Source organism: Gallinula chloropus (genome assembly GCF_964237585.1).
Source record: "Gallinula chloropus genome assembly, chromosome: 3".
NCBI classification, from domain to species: domain Eukaryota; kingdom Metazoa; phylum Chordata; class Aves; order Gruiformes; family Rallidae; genus Gallinula; species Gallinula chloropus.
Genome location: NC_140087.1, coordinates 43,355,519 through 43,382,412, shown reverse-complemented (window position 1 = coordinate 43,382,412; position 26,894 = coordinate 43,355,519). Strand labels below are relative to the sequence as shown.

Sequence of the window (26,894 nt, the reverse complement as noted above, 5' to 3'; positions counted from 1 at the left end):
AGAGCATCAGGCAGCTGAGCTGGGACATCAGAGCCCTTACAGAACCAATCTTCCTTTCTATAGGCTTCCGTCCCTTTTACCTATATGCTTCCCAACTACCTTCTCATACACACCAGGGAGCAAAGATTTACAGCCTTGTTTGCTTTTAAATCCTGCACCACCTCACTAGTCTGTTTTGCTTTCTCTACAGGTGCTTCACTGAGCAGATGCTGCTTCAGCATACAGTTTCCTGCTCACAGGAGCACAGACCTCTGCCTCCTATCAGCTCCAAGCTGTGCAGGAGCCTTACTCTGAAGAAGCTTTCCAAATCTGTGCTTCTTCAGCAGCATCTCAAAAAGCTGCAGGAAATAGGGTGGGAATCATGAAGATGGCTGTCAGTGCCAGAGGTACAGAGACTCTAGATGGCATAGCTCCAAGCCCACCAAAACCCAATTTAGTTGTCCTTGCTATGGATAATACTTGACTCTTCTTCCATTAGGAGCCTGCACTGCTTGAAGCCGTGCTCTGGCACACTGACAATGCAATTTTCATGCTGGAAACAAAGTCTGCAGACAGGTCCAGAAAGACCCTGGAAATCTGGAGAGGATCGATTCATGAAGCCATGCTAGAAAGTGCTAAACCCTGCCTTTGGGAGAAAAGAAGGGAGGAGTCAGCTCTGCTAAACAAGTATTGTCACCTTAATTCACCTTGAGTTGGTTACAGAACAAACAGAGAAAAACGTTTGACATTTCTACGCAGGGAAAAATCAGGTCAGATGCTTTTTTTGTTTGTTTGTTTACAAACTCCGCTCAGCCAAAGTTGATTAAAAATCCGTTTTAGAACTGGTGAGCCTTGGGAAACAGATTCCCTCTTCCATTCAAAAGTGGTCAGGAGGACAACTGCCTCTATAGCTGTAACAGAAACAGTGCCCAAGCTGGGTCTGGCTGTGGGGGTGCTAATTTTCCCCACAGCAGCCCTCACAGTGCTGCGCTGGGTATTGGTAGCTAAAGAAGAGCTGGTAACACACCGGGTGCTGGCACAGCACCAAGGCTGTCGGTCTCTCCAACACCCCCTCATGAGTAGCCTGGGGGTGGGCAGTCCTGGGAGGGGACGCAGCTGGGACAGCTGACCGCAAATGACCAGAGGGATGTTCCATACTAGATGATGCCTGCTCAGCAATAAAAGCGAGGGGAAAGGAGGAGAAAGGGGAGCATTCGTTATTTACAATGTTGTCTTTCGGAGCAAACACCATGCACACTGGAACCCTGCTTCCTGGGATGTGGATGGATGTCACCTGCTCATGGGATGTAGAGAAGACATCTTTGTTTTGCTTCTGCACGCAGCCATTTGCTTTATTATCCTGCCTTTATGTTGACCCATGAGGGGTTTTTTTTCCATCTTATTCTCTCCCCTCGCCACCCCTGTCCTGTTGAGGAGTCACAGAGCAGCTTGATGGACACCTGGCCCTCAGTCAAGGTCAGCCCACCACAGTAGTGAACCAGCAGCGGTAACAGAACCTGGGACCAGTTACCTTGATTTTACACTCCACTGAAATTTAAAATATAAAGCACATTACTACAAAATGTTCTAGGGCTGGAACTAGTTTAGCAGATCATATCAAGACAGAATTAAAGTGACCCAACAGCATTGGCTTAGAAGTCAGTGGGGTAAGGGACACAATGAAAAGCCCAAATACCTGACTTCATTTCCTCAAGGTAAACACCCTGGCTTGAGATCACTTGAACAAGGGAATTACTGGTCTGGAAAGGAGAAAAATAAGTTCCAAAGTAAGTGTGCACGGCACATAAGGTGTCCCTCCAATAGAAATGTTCCCCCCTGCAGTCATCCTACCACTAACAACTACAAACTGCCGGATTGTAAACTTCCATTTTCACAACATGGCAACTAAACAGCTCAAAGAATAAGGCAAGATGATATTCCTTCAGCTTCTTATCCCATCCCACACACAGGCCATACATGCAGAATTGAAGGGATAACCGCAAGCTCTCCACAAGAAACAGGACTTCAAAGCTTGCAATTTGCTTAAAAACACATTTTTTTATGATGCCTGCAGTGATTCTCAAAAGGTGTTTTTTATTATTTATGCACTCCTATTAAAAATTCATTCCTAGTATAAAATAGCCTAGTACACAAGCACTTGGAAAGGAATAAAGGATTACAAGTTGCTCCTAAAGTTTTTAATAAAGGATCAATCAACCCAGCTGTGACAGTATTATAGTATTTTTATCATGTTAACGTGGAAAAACACAAACTGAAGAACTACAAGGAGCTACAGGCACTTCCAGTGCCCCCTATTTCCTAGGTCCTGTCCTAACAGGCAATAGGGACACCCCACATCTGCACACTCTAATTCAGCAAACCAGCCTTTCCCCACACCAGTTCCAAGAACAAATTTCTCCATCATTCAAAAAATGTTTGGGCAGCACGCAGAAATTACAACAGCAGCAGCTAGAAAGGATGCTCTTGATGTCGTCCTGCCACAGACAGCTCACAACAACCCTAGCACTATTTGCTGTTTAATTAATTCAGTCTTCTTCAACTGGATATGCCCTCTGGCGACATTAAGAGTTTCATGGACTGTAGCAACAGATGGCAGACGGGTCCTCTGTGACAGTGGGCAGCAGCACCCTATTGCTACGCTATTTGTTACCTTGTCTATCCAAAGGGAGAACCACTGGATCTTACCACTTCACGATGGGTACCTACATGTCCTGTGTCAGCACTTGCCTTAAGTCTTCTATTAACACCTCCGCTTTCTGTCTGTCCAGTGGGGTTCCACAAACACCCCCAGGACACACTATCCGCTTCCATCTAAGCGGAACTTTCCTCCAAGCACCACCGCTTCCGAGGCTGCTGCCGGTGGATCCTCCCACGTTTCCCATGTCAGTCAAACAGACTCAGCTCTGCGGCAACAGAGCAGCCGCTGCCCTGGCTTGACCCCAATCGTCACGGGTGGAAAAGCAGCGCAGCTCAATGTCATCTCTGCCAGAGAAACCTGGAAAAAAACCCCCTTCAGCACACCAAAGCTGAGGATGGAGGCTGCGCCACAGGTAGCCCTGCGCCGAGTAGGGCTGCGGGCCTGTTTAACAGGCTGCGGGGCGCAGCACCAGGCGTCTCCTCGGCAGCACTGGAAAGGAAAGCGCTTGCCATCTCCCCAAGTAGCTGCGCCACCGACAGCAGCGGCTGACAGAACCGGCCGTTTAAAGAACCCCGTGTCAGCGAGCAGCTCGCTTTACTCCTCCTCCCCTCCAGCAACTCCTGTTTATAACGCACAAAATGGCATTTTTGGCTTAGAGCCGCGGGGCAGCTGGCGCGCACACCGTCACGCAGCTATCGGGGGGATTTTTTTCCAAACCTTTCCGGCTTGATGGCGTGGGACGGAGCGGCGCAGATGTGCCGGCCCCCTCCGGACCCCTTCTGGGCTGAGCGAAGCCTACTGCAAGGGACCCGCTCTGCACCAGCCGCCTCACTCGCTACCGCCGCCAGCACCACACGCTCTGGGCGGCGCGGCGAGGCCGGGTTAAAAGCACGCCGAGCCGCCAAACGCGGAGTTTACCAAAGTTACACGCTGTCCGCAGCTGACACCCTCCCTCGGCTGCGCTGCACCGCACCGCGGGGGGGGCTGCACCGGGGTCAAGCACCAGAACCTGAGGGGAAGACGGACCCGCCATCCCCAAGCCCCGCCGCTCCCGGGAGGAATGGAAGCGGCTCCCCACGTTCCCCCGCCGCGGGCGGGAAGGCGCCTCCCGGCTGCCACAGCGGCGGCGCGCGGCCGACCCCACTCCGCCGCCACCGCCGGGGGAAGAGGGGCGGGGGCGCGGCCATTTCCCCCCTCCCCCCCCGCCCTCATCACCCGCTGCGCGCGCGCGCTCGCGCCCGTTACCCGGCGGGTCGGCGCCCGCCGGCCCCGTGGGCGCCATGCTGCCGAGACGTCACCGCCGCCGCGCCGCAGGGGCGAGGGAGCCCGCGCGCAACCCGCGAGAGGCGCTCCAGCGGCAGGGCGGCCGCGTCACCCCCTGACGCGCGAGCTCCGCCCAGAACGCGGGCAAGGAAGCGCGAGCTGCCCTCGCGCCGGGCGATCGTCGCGGCCGTCGGCGGGCGGGAAGGGGGGGAGGCGTCTGCCTGCCCACCCCCGACACGCACAGGGGCACTGCCTGAGGCGGCAGGGACGTGCAGCGTTTCATCAGACTCGTCGGCCGGTCCGACTGAAGTGCCCGCTGAGGCTGTGGGGAACCGGGTGGGCAGCCGCAGCCCGCCCGCGAGAGCTGGTTTGCTCGCCTGTTGGCGGCCTGAGGATGGCGGCTCTTAACGCTTGACGCGGAAAGCCAAGCCTGGCCTTGTAACTAACTGTCCTGCCGTTAAATGCTGATGGCGATGCTTGTTCCACCAGGCAGGGCTAAACAAAATTGAGCTGTCCCTCACTGTGGAAATATGAGAGGGAAAGTCCGTCTTTAAGATGCCAACGCTTGCATCACAATTAAAGACTGCGTGGAGAGGAAACTAGCACAAATACACCTTGTATGAACTAGAAATCAGACCAGCCAGATGCCTGGGTGTGTGTTACTGGCATGAAAACCTGGAAATGAGTTTACACTGAGCAAATAAAGGCAGTTTGCTTGAGAGTTGTACAAAATAAACTCTGCCTTGCTTTGAAGCAAGCGTTTCACATCTGATACAGCCTTCCAACCTGTTACCTGAGGACTCCCATTTTCGAAGCATACAACGCCAGCCCGTTACAGCTGCAGAGCAGCCTGGCAGGCATTACACTCCGTGTGGCAAATGCACTCTTGCTGCCAGTCAGAGTAGCTCAAAGGAATAACTGCTGCTCTCATTTGCAGTAGTAGTAATTCAAACACCAGAAATACACACAGACAGCATTGCCATTTGAACTAGTTAGGTGCTCCAAGTATGAAAAGAAGGAAGTCTGTAAGATGTATTATTGACCAGCCTTTCCTGTTTATCTTAACTCAAGCACGCCAAGCAAATGCTGCAGGTGAAGATGCAGAGGCCACTTGTTCTGTTTTACCGGGAATGAACCGAGTTTGCTTCCCTCATTAAGGGGCCTGGGCCTCAGCTCTAGGTGGCAATGGTATTATCAGCTAAGAGTATGGATTGCTACATGTACTGTACTTAACGTTTCCCTGGAAGATTTGTGGGAGACTCAAAATGAGTTAAAAGCCGTTAGTGTAGATGATATCTGGAAGCTAAATATCTAGTCTTGAATTTACTTTTGAGACACAAAACCATTTGGTTACAAACCCTTTAAGTCCAATGTGATCCAGGAGCTTTTACAATCAACTGTCACCTTGGTCAGTTGTGATGCAAGTATATATAAAATGTAGCTTTATGTTTAAATAATATGTAGGTCTAATTCAGCTTCAGGAGAAATGTAGGCAGCTTACAAATCTAGTTAGCAGCGCAGCTTCAGTTGTAGAGGCTGTGCTCCAGGACGCATTGGTGGAGAGCAGAGCTTGCCTCTTGGCAAACCATTGCAGTGGTCAGCCCAAGTTCTCACTGCAAAAATGTGTCCCAAAATTCCAGTGTGAGGTGCAATGCCCTGGAAACCCATAAACTTTAAAAGCCTCAAAACAGAAGTAAAATACAATGGATAGAAGCAAGTCAGGTACTACTGGAGAGTGCTTACTTTCATCCCTTTTACTGATAATACATGCACATTATAGAGATGGGCAGTGCTTTGACAACCATTCACTAAGAGATTTTAGGGTGTCTATTTCCTTGCTTGACTTCTGGAAAACATCCAAACATTTTGTCATGCTACATAGCACTGTGAACGTTCTATCTGGCAGCAATTCAGGTTAAAAAGCTCACTGTCTCCACAGTTGCTTTGTGGCAACAGATCTTTGTACCACAGCTCAGCACGTCCTTGCGTGTGCTGATGCAGTTGTTTGTGTAACTGCTGCAAAGTAGGTCAGTGGAAAAAAAGAAGGGGAAAAAAAAAAAAGGAAAGCTGAAAATCTGAAGGTGCTTTTTGAAAAGGATCATTTCACATCTCCCATTTATTCTGCAGTTCACAACCAGTTTGAGCCAGTTTGACTGTGCTGTAAAAAGTCAGCCCACAATTCCACCCGGTGCCACCCTCATATTTCCATGCCTTTCCTGGTGCGGTTGGCAGCCTTCAAACACAATTGTTCCTTAAAGGTCAGTTTTCAGTGGGAACAGGTCTGTGATCCAGTTCGTCTGCAGCTCAGCGGTTTCCAGAGCTGACCCAGGAGCAGCAGGAGAAAAGGAGGGCAGCTTGAGAAACTGGAGGTGTACGGACAACTGAATGAACACAACCCAAGCAAGGCACACTCCAGAGGGTGGAGTGAGTGGTTAAGGGCAGCCATTGTTTAACTAGATCATCCAGCAAAAGACTACCAACACAGAACTTCAGCCTTAGTATGTTTTGCAATGTTAGAAGGTCCCTTTTCTTGGTTTAGCTGCGGTGACGACAGTGCTGCACAGTGCAGAGTCCTGATGTGTGTCCCTATCCTGAAACTGCCACACACCTGCAGTTTCCAAAATGTACAAACTGTTTCTTTGGGAAGATCTAGTATATGGAGAGTTTGCAGAAAAACCTTCAAGGATTTGCAGTGAGCATGCCCTTAAGTTCGAAATGTGATTTTTGTTTGCCTTACAGAGTGCTGTTCTTCTCTTACTACATTAGGCTGTCAAAATGAAGACAGGCTGGGAGAGTTGGGCTTGTTTAGCCTGGAGAAGAAAAGGCTCAAAGGAGACCTAATTACAGCCTACCAGTACTTAAAGGGGTCTTACAGGGAAGTGGGAGAGGGACTGCTCATCAGGGAGTGTAGTGACAGGACAAGGAGCAATGGCCTTAAGCTGAGGGAGGGCAGGTTTAGATTAGACATGAGGGGGAAATTCTTGACTGTGAGGGTGGTGAGGCCCTGGCACAGCTTGCCCAGAGAAGCTGTGGCTGCCCCCTCCCTGGCAGGGTTCAAGGCCAGGTTGGATGGGGCTTTGAGCAACTTGGTCTAGTGGAGGGTGTCCCTGCCCATTGCAGGGTGTTGAAACTAGGTGGGCTTTGAGGTCCCTTCCAACCCAAACCATTCTAGGATTCTATGATTCTAATATACTGTTCCCTTTCATAGTAGCACCAGGAGAAGCTTTGACTTGCTGGAACAGTGGAGTACAGGAAGGGAGAACACAAAGGTGCCATCATTCCCCCATCTGAGAAACCTGACCGGAACACTGTTGAGAATTAGTCCTCTTTAAACATCAGCTGAGGGCACAGTATCATTCATGCAAACATCTCTCATCGTGGTGGGAATCCTGGTTTCTGAAGGTGGTTCTAAGTGGTGCTCCAGTGAAGCCAACGTCTTCCTAACTGCAACACGATTAATCTACAAATCTAAATTAATATCCTTAGCAAAAAACCCCAACTTTAAGTCAGATTGAGTTCTGGTATTTCAAGTATATTTGAAGGCGTTTTCAAACTACTGCTTTCCCCAGCTCTTCCCGCACAGAGCTCTCACAACTCTCACAGGTATTTTAAAACCAGGTAGTGTCTGAAGCAAAGAAAGGCATCTTTGGGTCTTCTTTCTTTTCTTCTTTTTTTTTTCCTTCCAGTGCCAAGGATCTGGCTCACCAGTTTGTTACTGCAGTTGCACACCCATGTAATTCAAATGGCATCCTCACCTCACATGTGTGCAAGATCAAACGAGAATGAGCACACTCCTTTAGCTTTTGGGTATGTGTCTTAGATACCTTTGTTAATATTCATTATAAAAACATGCCTCTCATTGCCATACTGTCTGCCTTTACTCCTGAGGATGCAGTTCCCAATGGGCTATTCACATAAGTAATGCTTATTTAAACAAGAACAGTGGGATTATTCGTCTTACTAAAGAACAGTGGTATTTCAGAGGATTATATCAGAGTGCAGCATTCGCAGCACCGTGCAGAGACCCGAAAGGGAAAACAGATTAATCTGATTTCAGAGCACAGCTCTTGGCACTCGGCTCTGTAAGGTCACTTACCACTCGCACTGTTTTGCTGCAGCTGGATTCTTGCCCTGTTTGGGATGACTAAGCTACACTACTTGGGTTTTATTTTCAGAATTTCCTCTGTGCTTAAGAATTAAAATTTCTATTTAATAGTTTTCTAGCCCTACAACTTAGCAGGCTTTTTTTTTTTTTTTTTGTGATCCAAATGCAAATTATTTGTTCCATTTAAGTCAAATTACTGGGTTAACATTTCTATTCCAGGATCAAAATATTACCTGAAACCAAAGTACCAGATTGTTTCAAGGTCAATTCCAAGCACAGTCTGAATGCTGAAATAGCCTGTTAAACATGCACAGCTTAGAGGGATAGCAGTGAATTTATTCTACTACCACAGAACAGATTTTGGGCTTCACTACTTGAAAAAAAATAAAGCCCAAAGTCTCCAATCACAGTGAAAACAAACGCACTGAAGTGACCTGAAGGTAACCTTTTGCATCTCTGGTGAGAATCTGTGTTGATCAAAATGTGTATAAACGCCTGGAAGGGCTGGAACACAGGCTGATCCCCACTGCTGCGCAAGGCAAACTGTCAACTGCTTTCGATTTATTACAAGCTCCATGTGATTCTGAAATTTTGCAGCATTTTTAAAAGCTTCAGTGCGCACCTTTCAGGCATCCATGTCAAGTCCATAGAAGAGAGAGGAAGCAGCACTGCAGGCCTGCCAGCTGCACTGTCACAGCATGGGAAATGGGGGAAATGGACCAGGTCACAGGCAGCTAAGCATATGCACCGAGGAAAAACTGCTCAACACTGAACTCAGAGAGTTACAAAGTCTTTTGCTGAGAGTCTCAGCTTCTTTCTCCCCTTCAGCACAGCCTGGGCAAGTCTGAACTACGCTGCCCCTGCTCAGGGCAGGATGACATCTGCCCTGGATCAGGCCTGACTGATTATAGAAATGGATTCTGAAGGTACCTCCCATTCTCTTACTTCCTGGCAGAGCTTCTTGCCCAGATACCCATAGGCTGAGGGGCTAGAGGAAGCCATTTATTAAGTCCTCCATTCAGTGGACAGTGCCTCACTTGAGGCTGCAGGGCTCACCCTGTGAGGGAACACTGGAAGGTCCTGGTGACAGAGCAGACGTGAGGGGTGATGGTGAGTCAGGCAGGAGCAGAAACCTCACAGGCAAGGAGGTACTCCTGCAGTACCCAGAAGGGAAGATGCTGCCAGGGTCAGCCCACAGTCCAGTGATGACTAGACAATCCGTAGCCACGAGACAGTGCCAATGTTAAGCCAGAAAATCCCATAGACAAGACAAGGCATAGTATACATACAGTACAGCTCAAGCAAAGAGCAAGGATGAGGGCCTTCGCTAAACGCACCTCTGTAGCTAATGGGTGGGGGGTGCAGGGTGGAGATCTCATCTGTAGCAGCTGAGGGTAATTGGAACATGCTGATACTCTTAGGGCCTTACCAGTAGCTGGAGTAGCTCAGAGAGACTGGCACAAGAAGTTGAGGAGGACTATGGGAGCACAAGCCCTAGGCATACTTCTTTCTGCCTAAATGGGATCACACTCCACCTGGCAAGTGCATCAGCGTGTGTTCAACACAGCTTGAAATCTAAGAAAATGTGTCTAATAAGGAGGATTAAAGGAAGGTTTGGCCAGCTTGGAAAGGTGGGAAACATGAGAAGTACAGGCGTAGCCAAGTAACGCAGCCATCTGCATGCTGGTAGTGCAGGCACAGCACAACGGGGCAGAGAAGAGGGACATGTGCGGGTCATGCAACGTGTGAGTGGCATTGGAGGGCTTCCAGCAGTGCTCCCGGCTGTCAGTCAGGACTCCGTTCCAGGGAGGGAGCGGCCTCTATTAATCAGCTGCATACATGGACAGTGATTTTAAGAATTTTTGCAAGGGCAGAGGGAATCCTTCTGTGTAAAATTCCTTGAAAGACTAGTGCCCTACTTGGCTTTCTCTGACTTACACACAGAAACAATCCCACATGTTATCAACCATGTGTTAGAAGAGCATCTTTTATAGACAATTCTCTTTCCCTCAGAGGACTCTGAAGCTGCACAGCTCGTTCAATTTGTTTTAAAGTCTAACCCCCTATGTGTCAGCCCTTTGTGGAAACCACTTGTGATCACAGACACAGCAGTGACATTTTCTCTACCCTTTCTACAGGCAGTCTCAGTCTCTTCTCTCTTCGGAGAGGTTTGAGCAATGCTATTCCTTCTCATGTTTTCAGTTCATTCTAGGTAGGAGACCAGAAACAGGGGAGCAAGAAGCCGATGAGGTCAGGAGCAAGGAGACAGGGGGCAAGATCTAAGTCCCAGACATACTCTGGAAAAGAAGCTTGAGGAACCAGTTCCAGAAAGAGGAACCCTTCTAGAGAACTGCTTTTACTGGAAATATAAACTGTGAATAAAGAAAATTGTTTACAAACCAAAATGGGGAAAAAATATACGCAAGTGGTATAATGATACTAACTTACCAGAGAAGAACCTTAATGCTTAAAGACTTGTGTATCTTAAGATATGAGAAAATGCTCATGGGTGATGATGGTTTAAAATCTTGCCCAAGCTTCAGAAATTAAATGTTGAGGAAGAAGCAGCTTCTTGCATTTGCAACTGGTAGTGACAGCATGAACAAGAGACGCTGACAGGCAACATTGCTGTAGGGCAGAGCCCTCTTCCTTAGTTATCAGTAATACAAATTTACATTAAAACAAACATGCCCAGAGTGTACTTTGTCACCCTGAAGGCCCAGTATTTCCACCCCGTGGTTACTTACACCAGTCAGGTCTTATTCCTTGGCTAGTTTTCAACATGGAAGTGAAAGGTCTCTTCTGTAGCCTGGGGTCTACAATAATTCTCTTTGATTTCTTTTCTTTTTTTTCCTTGACATCTCTTTTTGTCTTGTTAAACCAAAAGACCTACTTTTGGGCCTTAACACTTGTAAAGCCTAAAACATATTAAGCAATCTGAGACCTGCTGATGCATCCTTGGAGGTCTCTGTTAGTATTGCTACATCCCATTAGCGTTCTCCATGTACATTCCCAAACTGCTCCTTAAGCAGGAGCAGCCTTTATGCGTTGTACATTTCCTCATGTTATAGGGTCTCTGTCAATGACTTGAGCTTGCAGGTATCTGTGGCAGTTTTGTGTGGCTGGGTTCTGGTGGAGAAGGCGGGGGGTCTGCAGGGGTGGCTTCTGCAAAATCATGACTAAAGTGAAGTCATCTCAGAAGGGGGGGTGGGGGGAGGTGCTTTAACATCTCATTATCCGACTCTGGTCTCACAGTGTGTGCAGTGCAGTAGTGCAGTGTAATAAGTTAGAGAGTTTTCTTTCCTTCACTCTGTGTTGAGTCTGTTTTGCCTGTGACACTGACTGTGGAAATGATCTGTCCCTGTCCTTATCTTGACTCCTAAGCCTCTCAATATATATTTTCCCCCTGTTCAGCCGAAAAGGGGAGTGATAGACTGACTTTGGTGGGCATCTGGCCTCCAGCCAGGGTCAAACCACTACAGTATCATTAGAGAGCAGTAAGAGAAAGTAGATCTGAAGTCTCCCTGTGTATTCTGGCACATGAAAATACTCTGTATTACCCTCACCTTCTCTCCTGTTTGCACTTCTGCATGCACACAGGACAGGTACACTGGCAGGAGGGTACAAGCTGGGGGTTGGGTTAATCAGGCTTAACCCTCCTCTCCCCTCTTTGCTGTGATGTGCTAAGCTCACAGCAGGCGCCTGGATTTTGATGCCCAAAAGTGCCAGTGGAATAATGTGTGGTTTATATCTTCATTTTCCATGTGGTACACAAATTTCTTCCCACACACAGGGGGTGGGTGGAGAGGCACGCAATCATTCCTGTCTATGGAAGGGTTTCATAAGTACTCCAGGAGTAGCAGGTAAAGCTCGAGACAGTAAATAAAAGGAAAGGGAATGATACTTTATTTATTGCCTTAGCACACATCAAGAATAACGGCATTCTGATCAAGTAGAAATAAAGCGTCAAAATCCAATTCAAGGGAGCCCTGAGATCGTTAAACGAGATTTAGGTTAACATCTCCAGCCAGGAACATTTAGGCTCTAAAGGACAGCTGCGAGAAGTGAGAAAAGGGCAGTGGCAGGAGGAGGCTGGGGACTGGGTTAGGAGGGAAAGTATGGAAATACCTGGTGTGACACAAGTAGAATCTCACTGGAACATCCCGACTGCCATCTGTAGCGCAGCGGCTCCTCAAATAAAATGCCCTCTGGACAGATGCCAAAGGTGGACTGATGCACAAGCAGAGAAGTGCAGGGGTTGTTAACGGTACAACCCGGGGACAAGGGACAGGGGGATGAACAGGTATTTCAGTTATTCTGAAACCTGCTGAACATTTACTAAGAAATACCTCAGAGACTGGTGAGGTTAAAGCAACGACAGCAACGCTCCTGCTGTATAATTATGGTAGGCATTGCATATTTCAGCATTTTTGGCATCTCAGGGGATGCTTTTCTGATTCTGAAAAGAGCCCTTGGGGTGCTTTTTGTGTAATGCACTGAAACGTTCCCACCACAGTGGCACCACCCCCTCTAGTGCTCTGTCTCCAGAAGTAGGGAAGATTTTTCAGACATAAATCCTGACCTAATACCGTAATTCAAAGACTGCTGAGCACATTTCCCTGCATTAAGTTAGTCAGGAATCCAAAGCACAGGCACATTGGGCTGAACTTTCACTGGGCTGTACTTAGAGCAGCTCTAATGTCATTTTTGGTGTAACACAAGCTGAAAGCTAGATCTAATAATTTTTACTTTGTGCTCCACATGTGGAGATGATACATGTGCCTTCTTGTTTGACTGAGCTGCCCCTTCTTTATAAGGAATTTTCATATGGGTCATTCCCTACTTTTTTGTGTGTATCAGCCTCTCACTGACATTGCTCCTTCTTCTGTTGAAGAATGGCTTCAGGATTGTTCCTCTTTTAAAAGTCTAGTACTCCATATGACACTAAGAGGCACAGCTCCACTGAAGAGGACAAGGACCAAGGACTTGGATTTGGCAAAAATAAGCAATGACTGTTCTTCAAAGAACTTTCACCTCTTATCTAAGTATTATTTTCTCATCTAAGTAGAAAAATATTACTGGAACTGTTTGTAGAAGCCCACCAAAAAATACTGACACTGTTACCAATACTGGAAGCTCCTAAGGGCCTGTTCACGTACCAGCAATGATCAAACAAGTATTCCTTACAGAATTACTTTCAACCACAAGCTATTTAAGTCAAAAAAAGGAAACTGCTCACCAGCCAAATCCAGCTGCTAACAGGAATTATTGTCCTCCTTCACTGGGACCACATGTGCCTGAGAGAACCTCTGGGGTAGCACCAGGAACAACCTGAATGAAAGAGCGCAGTTCCCTCGGAGAAGTGGGCAAACCGGACAGCAGGATGTTCTGATGGAAACACAAGCTGTTAGGAGCAGCTCTGATCCAAACCTTTTGTGCTCAGTGGGCAGGAGAAGCAGCGCTGGAAACTACAGATGAACAAAGAAGGTATGAAGGCAGCACAGGGCTGACAACACTCTTTTCTACCTGCATCAGCACCTTTCTGAAGATCACTAACTGCAAACAATTGCTACAAAATCAAGATGATCTTGGCAGGAAGTTACTTGGAGAACTGTATCCATGGGAGGTGACAGAAAACACCTGTCTTACAGTCATTAAAGCAACTTAAAACCTTCATGACTTTCTTGAACTTTTTCCATAACTTTCCTTCACATGATCATCAAAACGCCGCTGTAGCTTCACCGGTTACACCTTGGTTTGGCCCCTGGGATTGATACATTTGTTACCTTGGGCTTAGTTAGCGTGCTTTTTTAATAGTAAAGCTGCTTTGCTGCCAGGATTGCTGAGACAGAAAAGGCCACTGCATTGACTCCTAGTGTGAAAAATACTAATGCCACCTACTAAAAACACAAACTTAAAGGGAAAGGGAATCTCTGTCCAACCCATAGCCCTGGAACTTGACCACAGGCTATTTTATAGAACTCTGAATTTTACCCTCTTCAGGGTCAAATAATCCAGTTATGCTAAAAATAATTAATGCAAGGAGTAATAACTTTACAATAAGTCTTTTTTTTTTAAGTGGAAGACATATTAAAGTAATAAATACAGTATAACATTTTTAGGCGATTGTGGGTGGGTAATTAAATCCCTGCAGTGCTCTGCTGCTGGTTCTGCTCATTCTACTCTACAAGTTGGAAACCTGATAGGGAAACGAAAAAATTACTTTGCATAAGTCTTTTTCTCTTGCTGCTGATAACATTCTCTCTCACACGCTTTGATCAACAGATCGTTTAGCTAAAGGAGGAATTCAGAAGTCTCTTCCATACTGTCAAAAAATAGGAAGAATATCACAACATAAAAGTCAGCAGCTAGACAACACAAATGACAACCAACAGAGGTGTCAGAGAGAAACTGTCTCCATGTCAATTTCTAGCATAATCCTCCCTGTAGGACTGAGATTCTGCTTTTGTGCCATGTTTGAAAGTTCAACGTTTTATCCTGCCAGTTGCATTAAACTGTGACAACAACAGATATATAGATTTATTTTTTTTAATACGATTCAGCCTCCCCAGCAGTCATTTAGCTAGAAACGCCATTGCTTTGTGACAGAGCTTCCTGACCACAGAAAGAGCCGGCACCACACCGTGTCAGTATCAGCAGCGGCAGCAGCATCTTCTGGCTGTGTGCAGGGCTGCACGCGCACCATAGGAGGGGCGGTTCTAGCCCTAGTACTTCTCCAAGCCCTCCGCTGGCCTTTGTACACGGGCTGGAGGAGGGAGAGGTATTCAAGTCATTGCCTGTCTCTTCTGGGATTATTTCGAAATTGCTCCCACCCCATGCACCTTACCTGCAGGAGCCTGCCTTAGGATTGACATCACTCAGGGAATTTTAATGCTTCCCATTCATAGATTTCAAAGTGAAGGTCAGTGCAAGCATCATTGCGTACTTAACATCTGCTGCTTTGCACATGAGGAAAACGAGAGGTATAGAAAAGTTAAGGCCAGCATCTTCAGAAGCATTACTGCCAGAGTCTCACTGGAATCAATCTAAGCTAGGAGTCTAACAAGCGATGGACATCTCAGGTGACTTGAATGGAAACTGTCCCACCAATTCTGAGCTCCATTTCACTTCACAAGGCCACACCTGTCCCTCCAGCATGCAGCAGCTGTCGCTCATGCAAGCATGGTGTATAGAAATGCATGACATACTTTTTTCAACTTCCAGGTGACTGAAACCTCCTTTAATGTTCCTATATGTTGCCGGTTCCTGGAGGGAACCACTAGGCGATTGGCAATGACAGAGGCTCATAAGGTTTTGAAAAGCAGACTTTATTTAATAGGCACATCATTGCTTTAATAGCACTGGGCTGCACAGCTCACTTCACCATTTCTAAATGGTTTCGTTTGATCACATTGCGTTTCCTCTGTGTCAGTCGGATTCAAGTAAAAAAGTTCCTGCTGGTACTTCTCTGTCGTTTGTCAGGATGGAGAAACCCAAACAGCAAACGAGTGGCGCACAGGAGCCCCGCGCAGACGGAGCTGCCCGCGATCCAGCAGAGGTTGAGACAAACTCTAACTGAGCGCGGAGCGGTTCAAGCTGCGGGGCACCCGCGCTGCGGTGGCTCAGGTGGGATTCTGCATCACGCGGGAGAGAGATGACTGACTGCTGGCCACTAACACAGCAAGGGGCTGGGGCTGCCTTATGCCGAGCAACAACGACTGTCCAACACAGACGAGAATGAGGGTTGCAAAACAAAGCAGCTCACATGGAATTAGCTTCCCTATAACTTCTGATTACAAAAGTTGTACTCCCTCAGCTGCGACAGTTAAAGGCCTAAAAGAAAGGTACTGATTACAGAACCCTAAACCTGCCATTTAGTCAGCTTGTCAGCTTTCCCCCCCTTATATTACAACTCCTTCTGATGAGATAAAACCGTCTTTAAGCGATGAAAGCATAGCATTCTGTATTATGTTCATAATTAAGTAGTTTACTTGGTTGGTATGTTTCTTCCCTGAAAAATTGCTCTTCAGTATCCTATTAAACTCTACCAGTAGAAGCATACAAAATCAGAAATCTTTAGAGAAAAATATTACTTCATGAAAGAAAAAAGCATGACTTCTAACACAGTGTTGTGAAGGTTGTAAAAGAAGCGCATATGGCGTTGAAACATTCTGATAATGGAGAAATATTGTTTGACTTGAAGTGTTCTTAGGTTTTACAGTCTATTTTCTGAATTCATATTTCCATTTTTTTTGTGATTTATTTTCTAGCATTGTATAGGACAGACAACCTAAAACCAACAATGCAGAAATCTAGCGTGCCACACACTTTAATATACACTGGTTACTGCAGTTACTAGCACTTTACACTGACGGTACCTACTGTATTTGTAAAACACATTTTTAAATCAGCTCGTCAAAGCTTTGGAGAAGCAATCTGGGCAATAAGGTGGGTATTTTTAGTGTCTACCACAGATACAGCCAATTACAGAATCAGAGGTCACTCTCTCCATACAGTGCTGATGAAAAGGAGGTGTAATCCAGAGCCCCAGGAACAGAGCCTGGGCCGGTGTACGGTGGCATTCTCTTGATGCAGTACTGAGCCTGCTCAGGAGGCAGCTCTCGGCGTAACTCATCTGCCAGGATATAAGGCTGGGAGGGAGGAAAGGATTGACAAATTCAGTATGCGGTCTTCAGAGACACAAAATATCATTGAATCATCAAATGTGTAAGGTTGGAAGTAACTCTTGTAGGTCATCTAGTGCAACCCCCCTGCAGTAAGCAGGGACATCTTCACTAGATCAGGTTGCCCATCAAGCCTGGCATTCAATACCTTCAGGGATGGGGCCTCCACTGTGTCTCTGGGCAACCTGTTCCAGTGATCTACCACTCTCATATTGAAGAATTTTTTCCTAATATCCAACCTAAATCTCCCTTTTTCTAGTTTAAAACTGTTACCGCTTGTCCTACTGCTACATGCCCTTGTGAACAGCTCTTCGCCAACACCTTTCAGGTACTGGAAGGCCGCTATAAGGCCCCCCCACAGCCTTCACTTCTCCAGACTGAACAAATCCAACTCTCTCATCTTGTCTTCCTAGGAGAGGTGCTCCAGCCCTCTGATCATTTTTGTGTCCCTCCTCTGGACACGCTCCAACAGGTCTACATCTTTCTTGTGCTGAGAGCTCCAAAGCTGGACACAGTACTCCAGGTGAGATCTCACCAGAACAGAGTAGCAGGGTAGAATCAGCTCTCTCAATCTGCTGGCCACACTTCTTTAGATGCATCCCAGGATGCGGCTGGCCTTCTGGGCTGCAGATGTGCATTGGTGGCTCATGTCCAGCTTGTCATCCACAAGTACTCCCAAGTCCTTTTCCTCAGGGCTGCTTTCAAGCACATCATCTCCTAACCTGTGTGGATAACGGGGATTATCCCGACCCAGGTGCAGGACCTTGCACTTGGCTTTGTTGAACTTCATGAGGTTCACCTGGGCCCACTTCTCCAGCCTGTCCAGGTCCCTCTGGACAGCAAATATATTTACTTTCTCTATCTGTGACTAGTAAACTCTGTCATCCTGCCTATTTTTCTATTTTTCCATCCCTAATGATGAGTTAAAAGGGACAATCCTACCACCAAACTGATTAGGTCATAACCCAGTCTCAAGGATACATGACTGTGTGTGCCAGTTACCAAGCGTGGTGCAGCCACGGGCAGACTGCGAGTGGTGCAGCTCATCCATGGCCAGTTACTTGGCATCTCTAAAGCGCACGGCTGACCCTTCCGCCCTCACACTACAGACACACTTTCAGTAAGATCCTATTAGTTTCAAGGTCCTCATATATTTGTAATGGAAGGTGAATAATTGCTCTGAATGGTTTATGGTTATGATATGACAGACAGCCTCTGTTAACAGACCTGACGTTATTTAAAACAGCACTGTACTGTTTTTTTTCCTGAGACTCTGGCTTTTGTCTTCCACATGAATTCCTACTGAGGACGTGTCTGGAATTCACAGTGTGGCCCACAGTAAATGACATCACAAAATCAATACAAACAGCCAGAATGAGAAAATCAATAGAGCGAACTTGGGCAAATAGACCTGTACTGCTCTGATCTCTCCTTTTTCCATAGCACAGGATCTGTTCCTGGCAGCTGTTTATGGCCCTGGCTCCTCCAGAAGCTCTTGTGCTGCCATTTTGCTCCCTTTCACCTTCATACACTGCTCACTTGCCAGTGGATCTGGCTGTGGGGAGGAAAGCACGCCCAATTTAGGAGCTTCCTCCATATTCCCAGTAACTAATGGATTCTCCTAGGATAGGAGAACTCCACATTGCATCACCCCGTTGAATGAGCTGTCAGGTCACAATGTGGCTCGCAATTTGGTGTAGATCCTGTGTAACGGAGCCAGGCCATGTTCCAGAGGGCCAAACTCTGCACTGAAACATCCAGACAACAGCACGAGAGGCAGAATGAGCTCCCCAGCAACTAAGGTTGTTGTGTGGAAATAACCTCATGCACAGCACATCCATTACACAGCCAAACTGTCTAAGTCTCATCTAAAATGCCTAAGTGTATGTTGGCTTCTCTGACACAAGGGTGTACGGACCAAACCTTGAATTTTGCACACGTTTCAGCTAAGAGTCTTGGTTCCAGACAAGAAAAAAAGGCCAGTCCTTTCTCTGAAGTCTGAAAACAAAGCTTCACTGGTACTGAAGGGCTTCTGTAAGACTTCCAGCAAAGGAGAGCTAACTGCTGAAGCCTCACAGCCAGCAGCACAATGACTGACCTTATCGGAAGCCAGGATTCTGAAGGAAGCAATCACTTGCTCAGCGGTGTCTGTGTCTGCTGTCTCTCTGGTCATGAAGTCAATGAAGGACTGGAAAGTGACAGTTCCTTGCCCGTTGGGGTCAACAAGAGACATGATTCGAGCGAACTCAGCTTCACCCTTTCACAGAATCCAAACCAAAAAACACAATCCAGTTACCGTGGTATCAATCGCCAGCAGCCCCTGTCTCTCAAGCCAGCTGGGACCAGTGGTTACAAGGTCTTTAAAACGTCTTCCTGACGTAGCAACATAAACATCAATGAAATCTGGGATTTTGAATGCCCACACCCCTTTTGTAGAAACATATTATTTCTAAATACATAGTATGCACCTTTTGATTCATTTTCTGCAACTTCCCACCAACCTCCCACCCTCCCTCAATCCCCGTTTAACTTGTTTTAACTTAACACTTCATTTTCCACCCCATCCTAAAACAACTATAACTCGCATATCACACCAGTGAAGGAAAGAAAACACAATCCCCAAAGCCAGTTTATGAGAATTAAGCAGCATCAAACTCATTCTTCCTCATGCAGATAAAAAAGGAGAGAGAAAAAGAATTAGTAGCCAGTAAGTTCAACTTTTAGAGTTTCCTTCATTGAAAAATCAGTGAAGCACACCATAGAATATGGTTTTCAAGTGTCTACTTTTAGCCATCTGAAAATAGGGGAAAAGCAAAGAAACCAGGAACTGGTATCTCTAGTGTAAATTACATTATTAATATGCTATCAATTTAAATAAGCTTTAGTGTTGCTGTGGTTAGTGTTATAAGCTACAAGCAGAATCCGTTGCCACTCTTAAAATTCATACCAAATCATAACCCATTGAAATTAAGCAAGCTCTGAAATCATCGTGGTCCATCAATCCATTCTTCCTCTATCGATCAAAACAGTGTAAGGAATACAGAAGGGAATGTTTGGAGAGTCCAAGGTCATTTCCAAAGTGAGATGATGAGTTTAGACCACAGGCATGGTGGATCCAGTGTACGAACAGTATTCATTGGTATTGCCAAAGCCAGTCACCAGAATCATCACCAATTTTAAAGGAGGAAGAAGTAACTAACATATTACACACAGGAAACAGACATTTTCACCACAAAAAGTAACATCAGGATGCCAGGGGAGAGAAAGGAGAAGAGGACGTGGACGAGACATGAATACAGGAGAACACAACCAGAGAAAACAAGGAAAAAAGCTTGTTACTAAACTAGATAATGCTGGAAGATGCTCAAGCTGCCTCCCTGATATGAAACATCTTTCAAAGGTTCTGCATGGGATGCTGCAGTGATTAAAAGTGTAGTTAAAAACAGTCTGAAAATAGTGTATCGCTGACTATTCAGTGCTCTGCTCCAAGGCTAAGGTACCACGAGAGCTGGCTGCTGACATATGGGAAATAAGTACAGGGATTTTCCTCTGACTGCAGGCTACCAAGACCTGGACTACGGAAGAGAGATGTGCTTGCTGGCTTAAAGGAAGAGATAAACAGATGTTTCCTTTGTGTTGTGTTACAGTGTAGGGGTTTGGAGAGAATTGTGTCATCCTCAATCAGGAGAGAGCAGTAGAGAGCTTGTATTGAGTCCCAGGAAAGAAAAATTAGCAGATGTCTGAGTGCCCGAAGCATGGGAGCTCTCCACAGTTATCTAGCAGAGTTCAAATAAAACATCTCAAACCAAGTAAAAGAAACACCCTGAAACGCCTTTGACAAATGCGTAGAAAAATCTGGCTCCATGTAGTGCCGACAGCACACCTAACCCAGTTGTCTTCCCAGAGGCAGGATCTTCTGAAAGCATGCTGACCGAGACCTTGGCCTTTAAACCCACCATTTCTTTGGCCATTATTATATTGGCCTCTCTGAAAACAGAACAATATCAGTTTCCTCTACCTGCAGGTCATTTCCAACCTGTCCTAGACTGATGAGGCAGGCTTTAAATTCATCAGATTGTAGATTGTCAGATTCATCCTAGCATCCCGTCACAGGTCATGAATTCGGGAAGGTGAAAGCAAAGAAAGAAAAATCACAGGTCAGGTTAGTGGGTTAGTAAAGAACATTCTACTCTTGTATTAATAACCATCTTTTTACAGAAGTTCATGGAAATCTAACGTCAACATATTGCAGTGAATTACCTAAAAAGAATACATCTTTTGCAGTTTCATGCTTTTGGGTTTTTTCTTAGTGGAAGAGGGTCCTTCCTTCAGCTACAGAGTTCGAACTCTGCTTCCTCTGCAGGTGTTTTTTTAACATTGCTGCTGATAAGGCAAGTTCTATCCTACTGAGCTGCCGTTTGCTTCCTTCATTTTCTATTGTCATACAGTGTATGAGAGATGCAGTAAAAAAGATCATGGAACCTGGGCAAAATGTATTCCGTGCTCAGTTACTGTTACTTCACTCCTGATCTGGTATTACTTAACAACTGAACGTGTGTATCTCAAAAAGAGAGTTCAAGAACAAAACAGTTGAACTCTTATCAAGATACAAAAGAAATTTACAACTGACGTAATTTACTCCAGTTATCTGTCTTATTTAATAATCTCTACAGGAAGGTTTTGCTTTGAAAACTGACTTTTAAAAAAACCCATCAAATTTCAGGTTAAAAGGCTCCTACTAACACCACATCAAACTAGGTCACTGTTTTTTACCAATGTTTTTTTCCCATTTTGCAGGTTGAGCAAGTCACACTCACTTCTCAAAAAGAAACCAACTCATCATTTTTTTTCCTATTCCCACTAAATGTGTCCTATCAGAGGTGTACTTCAGGTTAACAGAAATACCACTAAAGAGATGCTCTAAGATGAAAAATCATTGCCCTTATTAATTTTACAGACTGACAGTTGGGAGAACATCCAGTGTTTTCTGCATGCTACATATATGCCTCCTAGATTAATAATTTATTTTTCAGATTTTCTATATAATTATGCATAACTAAAATTACAGGAGTTTTAACAAACGTGCTGGGTTTATTTAATATACTAATAGGATAAAGTGGTGCTTTATTAAGTTCATAACACCATGTGTTTTTGACATATCATGCTGATATTATATTGACTCCTTCTGCATCAACTTCCATCAGCTCCATAAAGGGAAGATGAAAAATAACAGCAGGAAGTCAATGACGAGAGATAAAGCAAAGCTCCAAATCTGGAGCACCATTTAGTTAAAAGCCATAATCACAGTGAAGGGTTTTTTCCCCTTTAATATTTCTATTTTATAGGGTAATTCCTGCTATAAAGCATTGGAAATAGCTTATTTCATCATTTTGAAAATATTATTCAAAGCTGGCTTGGAACTCTCAAACCATCTTGCAGACAAGCTGTGGCAGGTCACGCCAGGAGTGAAGTCAGCTTGTTTTACCTTATTGCTAAAGCTGAAGCTAGTACTGTGTGGCTGCAAACAAAACAATATAAAAATGGGAGCTAAGAGCCAAATCCTGTCCCTTCCTCTCCCTTATAAGGTGCTGGTAAGGCACTGTTAGCTACCTGACTACACCAGGGAGGTGGTCAGCGTGTGCGTGAGCTCCCTAACCAGGCACATGTGGCAGCAGTTGTGCAACTAGTAGCATAGGGCACACAGGAGCGAGAGAGGCCAGCACATCTACCAGGAAACCATCTTCCTGAGGAGAGGAGCACAGTGATTGTCCTAGAGCTCACAACCATCATCTGGTTAGGTGGGAGTCCCCAGCGAGAGTCCAAGTCGTGTCACGTGCTAGAGCAGGTTCTCACATTCTCATTGTGAATTTTTTCAATCGGCACCATACATGGCTTAAAAAGGCATCTTGGCCTTTGCAGTGTATCGAAGTTTCACAGGACACAACGCTATTTGGCAATTAATGCGTAAAACAAGCCCACACAAGGGCTTTCTCTCTGGGAAACAGTGCTTTCTATGTATTGCTTGCAGACCAACATTAAGCACTGAAATTAGTCTAAAGCATATAAATACCTTTGCTTTGTTCATATTTTCCTGCCAATTTGATGTAAAACACTGACTTTCCCCTCCATGTTTTATTATTACTCCCCAAGAAATCTTTGCCTTCTGTTTGTGATTTATATATACCCTTATGAAACAAGTGAGCTTCTGAGTCAAAGTAATCCCTTCTTAAATATGTCCTTCAGTTTCCTGAATGCTAATTGACCTGCATAAGCCTGATCATGTGGCTCCTATAATAGGGAGCTGTTGTTTTTCTGTTAGTAACATACAGAGCAGCAGATGCTATTGTTCTGCGTACAGAACTCCTACTTAAAATCTGTAAAAAAATCCATAGCAGAATATGTTATCAGCCATTAGGACATTGCATGCAAAGCAGATGTAGATATTTTATCACATACTTTGCAATCTTGTTTAGAATGTACTAAATATACTGAATCTGAAAAAGGAATCCCTGCGTAGAAAGACTTAAGAACTGGTGACTGACCACATCTCTGCGCTGGTGTCCCAATTTGTCTGCAAGTCATACTTCAGCTATGCACCATTTGGAATGCTTCTAAACTGCTCCTGTGATTCAGAAATTGTGTCCCACTTTCTTTTTTTCCCTCTCTGCAGTCACATTAAGGAAGGAAATATCCCAGTGCAGTGAAAGATTTATATTTATACCTACAAGGAGACTGTGCCTTCAGGCTGTGCCTCCAGCGAGGAGTGGGTAAGCAGCAGCCTCAGGAATAACCTCTGGGGAAACAGTGCCTGGTGGAAACACAAGAGCCTAGAGGGCTGCCCCCCTCACCTCGAGGGAGGTAATGTGTTTACCACTTGCCTTTAGCAAGGGTGCCTTTCTGGGCTAGTGCATCTCTGCTGGTGGGTGCACTGAAAGAAACTCAACTCTTCCTGCCCTTGTAATTCTTATATAAATGGCACCCACTTATTCACTGCAGTGCAAGGATCAGGGGCGTGTAGTCGTGTGTTGTGTCCCCCCCCAAAAAAAAAACCCTTGCAAAATACCAAATAGTTTTATTTCAAATATTCAAGATATAGAAGCCATTTAAAACAATTTGCCCAACTATTTTTCTCTCTCTCAAAGGACTAACAACTGCAGAATTATGCTGCAGAATAGATTATGAATTGCAAGAGCTTTTTTTTTAATGTATATATTCTTCCTAGGGAGGAACATAGGGGTTTCTTTCCTCAGATTCATAAGCAAATGAAGTTGTTTCTAGAAGCACACTATAAAAAGCTGTTAGGTTTATGAGCACCAAAATCCGTTCTTTAAAATGGGGAAAGGAGCTACTGTGCATATTAATGCTTTGCTAACATCCTCAACAGACATGAAGAGTCAAACACACAGATATGTCTTAATTTGGAGAAATGCCACAGAAGTCACAGGTATAGCATGCATAAATGTTTCTGTTGTGCTTCAGTATTTAAAGCCTGCTCATTAGGGACTGTATTCATTTCTGTGACCTTTTCTGGCTATTCATCATTGCAAATAGCAGCCTAATTCTTTAAGTGTATTTTTTAAACTACATCAGGCATTCAGAAATGCTGTGAAGTGCACCAAATTATTACATATATTTGCTAACTCCATCTGACAGAGAAGTCAGTGTTTTTCATGTTAGTGCTCGCATTCAGATGATTCAGTTGCATCTTTCTATCTATTTAAAGTCATCAAGACCATAAAAGAATCCATTACTGCCCTCTCTTTCTACATTCCAAGTTTTGAGTTTTCATTATTTTGTGTACCCTGGAGCAACTCTGAAGCACCCTGGGTTTCCTTTGTTCACCAACACTAAATATTCAAGTCTGCAAGGACATAGGAAGGATATAAAAATTAAAACCAAGCCTGCTTCTCTCCAACATGTTTGTTCAATGTCTCCTTTTAGCCTGTGTAGATTGAGTTACATCTGCCCATTAAATTATGGTGTAATTTAATCAGTATAAACTTCCCTTTTATCAGTGTTTCTATTATCTGTAACCTGCAGAAAGCCTGGCTTGATGGCTGAGTGGTTTTAGATATTACCTTCTTCCTCTCTTTAACCTGCATTGTGCTACTAGGAACATCATTGTTGCACTGTGAAAAGTCCTTCTAGACCCATTTCTCAGGTCTGGTGCTAGGGGAGGGAGTATACTAAAGGGGGCATATGGAAAACAGGCCTTCCCTTAACATGATCCTCTTAGGCCTCTCTTTTAAGGCCTTCAGTTTCTATCTGTCATGGGGGAAGGTAAGGTCTGCAGCTAAACTTGCAGTCCAGGCCCAGGTTGTTGAGGCCACAGAAACTGGTGAAGCGTTTATCTCCTTCTGGTGCTGACCCAGCCACTCAGGCTTTCTGCAACAGAAGCAAGAGCAGAAGAGACACTCCTTGATGAAAGGAGACTGCCAGGGATCAGCAAGGATCTAGGAGCTGGGAAGCACTTCTGTGTTGCACACAATTGTCATAGCCCATCTCCAACCTGCTTACAGCTGTGAGACATGAGCACCCTCCTCCAGGCTAGGCCTTGCTCGGTTGTATTCTTTGGTACCTCAGCCTTACGCTCTCTATAACGCCTAAAATCCATAACTATAGGGCTGGTTGCTGTAGGATTCAGCTGCTCCCTTCAAGACCTTCTGAGGCACCAAGAGATACATGCAAAATTGGCATCTATAAAGTAGAATTTTCCACTTTACAGAGACAGAAACGTGTTTAGGTTAGTGCTTGGATGCTGTTTAATTTAGGGTGAAATGCACTACCCAGCTTTGCTAGAAGCTCTGCCTTTGAAGAAGAGCTGAAAGTCTGACAAAGAGAAAGCTTCCTGCCCCAGCAGGTGCAAGAGCTGAGGGATGGCCAGAGGCCCGTAGGCAACAAAAATCAGCAGTCACTAGGGGAAAGGTGGCAGGGAGTTCACAAGCACCCACCCAATTAAAGGACTAGGCAAATTAACACACACACCCCCCCCTTCAAGGAGCATGGATGCTAATTTGAATATGCTTGACCAATAGCAGATGATGTGGTAATTACTAACCAATTACTGAAATTTTAGGTGTTTTTTTCTAATCCTGTAATAAGATGAATAGGCTGTAGATTCTGTGTGTAGGGTGCCAGCTTTGTGGAATTACCACCTAGCACCTGTCTCTGCTCAGACATGGAATAAATCACATACCTTTGCTCTGTGTGTACATTGGCGTACTGTACACCAGGTAATGACCCCACTTTTGGGACAACAGTATCTCCTCAGCTACTGAACCAGCTTTGCTACAAGCATGGCAGAGAGCTCAGCTATGAACCACAACGATACAGGGATGCTAGAAATGGGTATCTAGTGTAAGATACATTAGGATTTAGTCACCTTGCTTCCTTATCTTTAGATAGCTGTCAGATCTCTGTGCAAAGTCCCCAGTTTCCCTTAATAGGGTCTCTCAAATACTGGCATATAATTTATCCAGGCCTGGTACTCTGTCTGCTTTTAATAGCTCTAATTGCTCAGTTATCTGCTCCAGTGCATTGGGAAAGCCATTTAGTGTGCTACTTCCTTCCACCCCAGGAAATTTATCTCTTCTTCTGTGATGTTATCTTCTGCTTCCTTAGAAAATACAAGAAGAAGAATTATACTGCACTAGAATCACATTAAGATTTTCCATAAAATCTGTTCCTGTGTAGCTAACCTTTCCTATGCTTGTGTGTTACTTCAGAAAGCAGAGGTTTTGCCAATCTGCTTTTCTTTCTAAACAATTATGAATATTTTAAAGAATATTTAGCAAGCGATGACTGTCAGCACCCAGTGCACATCGAGTGTATGTCCAGGTAGGGGTAACCATTGTGAGCAGAGCTGGACAAACAGGCTGTCAGTGAAAAAAAAAAAAGTGGCCTTTTGCCTATATCCCAAAATGATTTGAAGGAGCCAATTTATGTGATAACAGAATATAAATCAGGGGTTAAGCACAGTCTGCTAACTACAGGAACCTGTACTGGGAAAAAGACAACAGCCTGGCCCTGCGTTATGGCAAAGTTTTTTCAGCATTCAAAATGCAGACTTGGTTTTGAAGGTGGGTTCATGTGAATGCAGAGCCAGCAGAGTTAACTCAGGTACAGATTGTTCTTCAACTGGGAATGTCAGGTCCCTGTCTGTGTGTATTTTGCTATTGTGCCTATTAATAACTATCCTTTTAAC

The 26,894-nt window shown here is 45.2% G+C and overlaps 2 protein-coding genes across 2 annotated transcripts in view; both read right to left on the bottom strand.

Moving 5' to 3' along the window:
• Positions 1-3,920, bottom strand: part of MTR (5-methyltetrahydrofolate-homocysteine methyltransferase) — a gene marked incomplete at its 5' end in the record, with an annotated part of 49,730 nt that extends 45,810 nt beyond the window's left edge. Inside the window, one exon of the mRNA XM_084262257.1 lies at positions 3,884-3,920. Coding sequence (XP_084118383.1) covers positions 3,884-3,920 — 37 coding nt within the window. The remainder of the gene's footprint in view (positions 1-3,883) is intronic.
• Positions 3,921-15,319: 11,399 nt separating this feature from the next.
• ACTN2 (actinin alpha 2) overlaps positions 15,320-26,894 on the bottom strand; it is a 71,917-nt gene continuing 60,342 nt past the window's right edge. The window contains exons 19-21 of the mRNA XM_084261502.1: positions 19,638-19,703; positions 18,789-18,947; positions 15,320-16,657 (exon numbers count right to left, since the gene is read on the bottom strand). Of these exons, the coding sequence (XP_084117628.1) occupies positions 16,499-16,657; positions 18,789-18,947; positions 19,638-19,703 (384 nt within the window). The 3' untranslated portion in view covers positions 15,320-16,498. The remainder of the gene's footprint in view (positions 16,658-18,788; positions 18,948-19,637; positions 19,704-26,894) is intronic.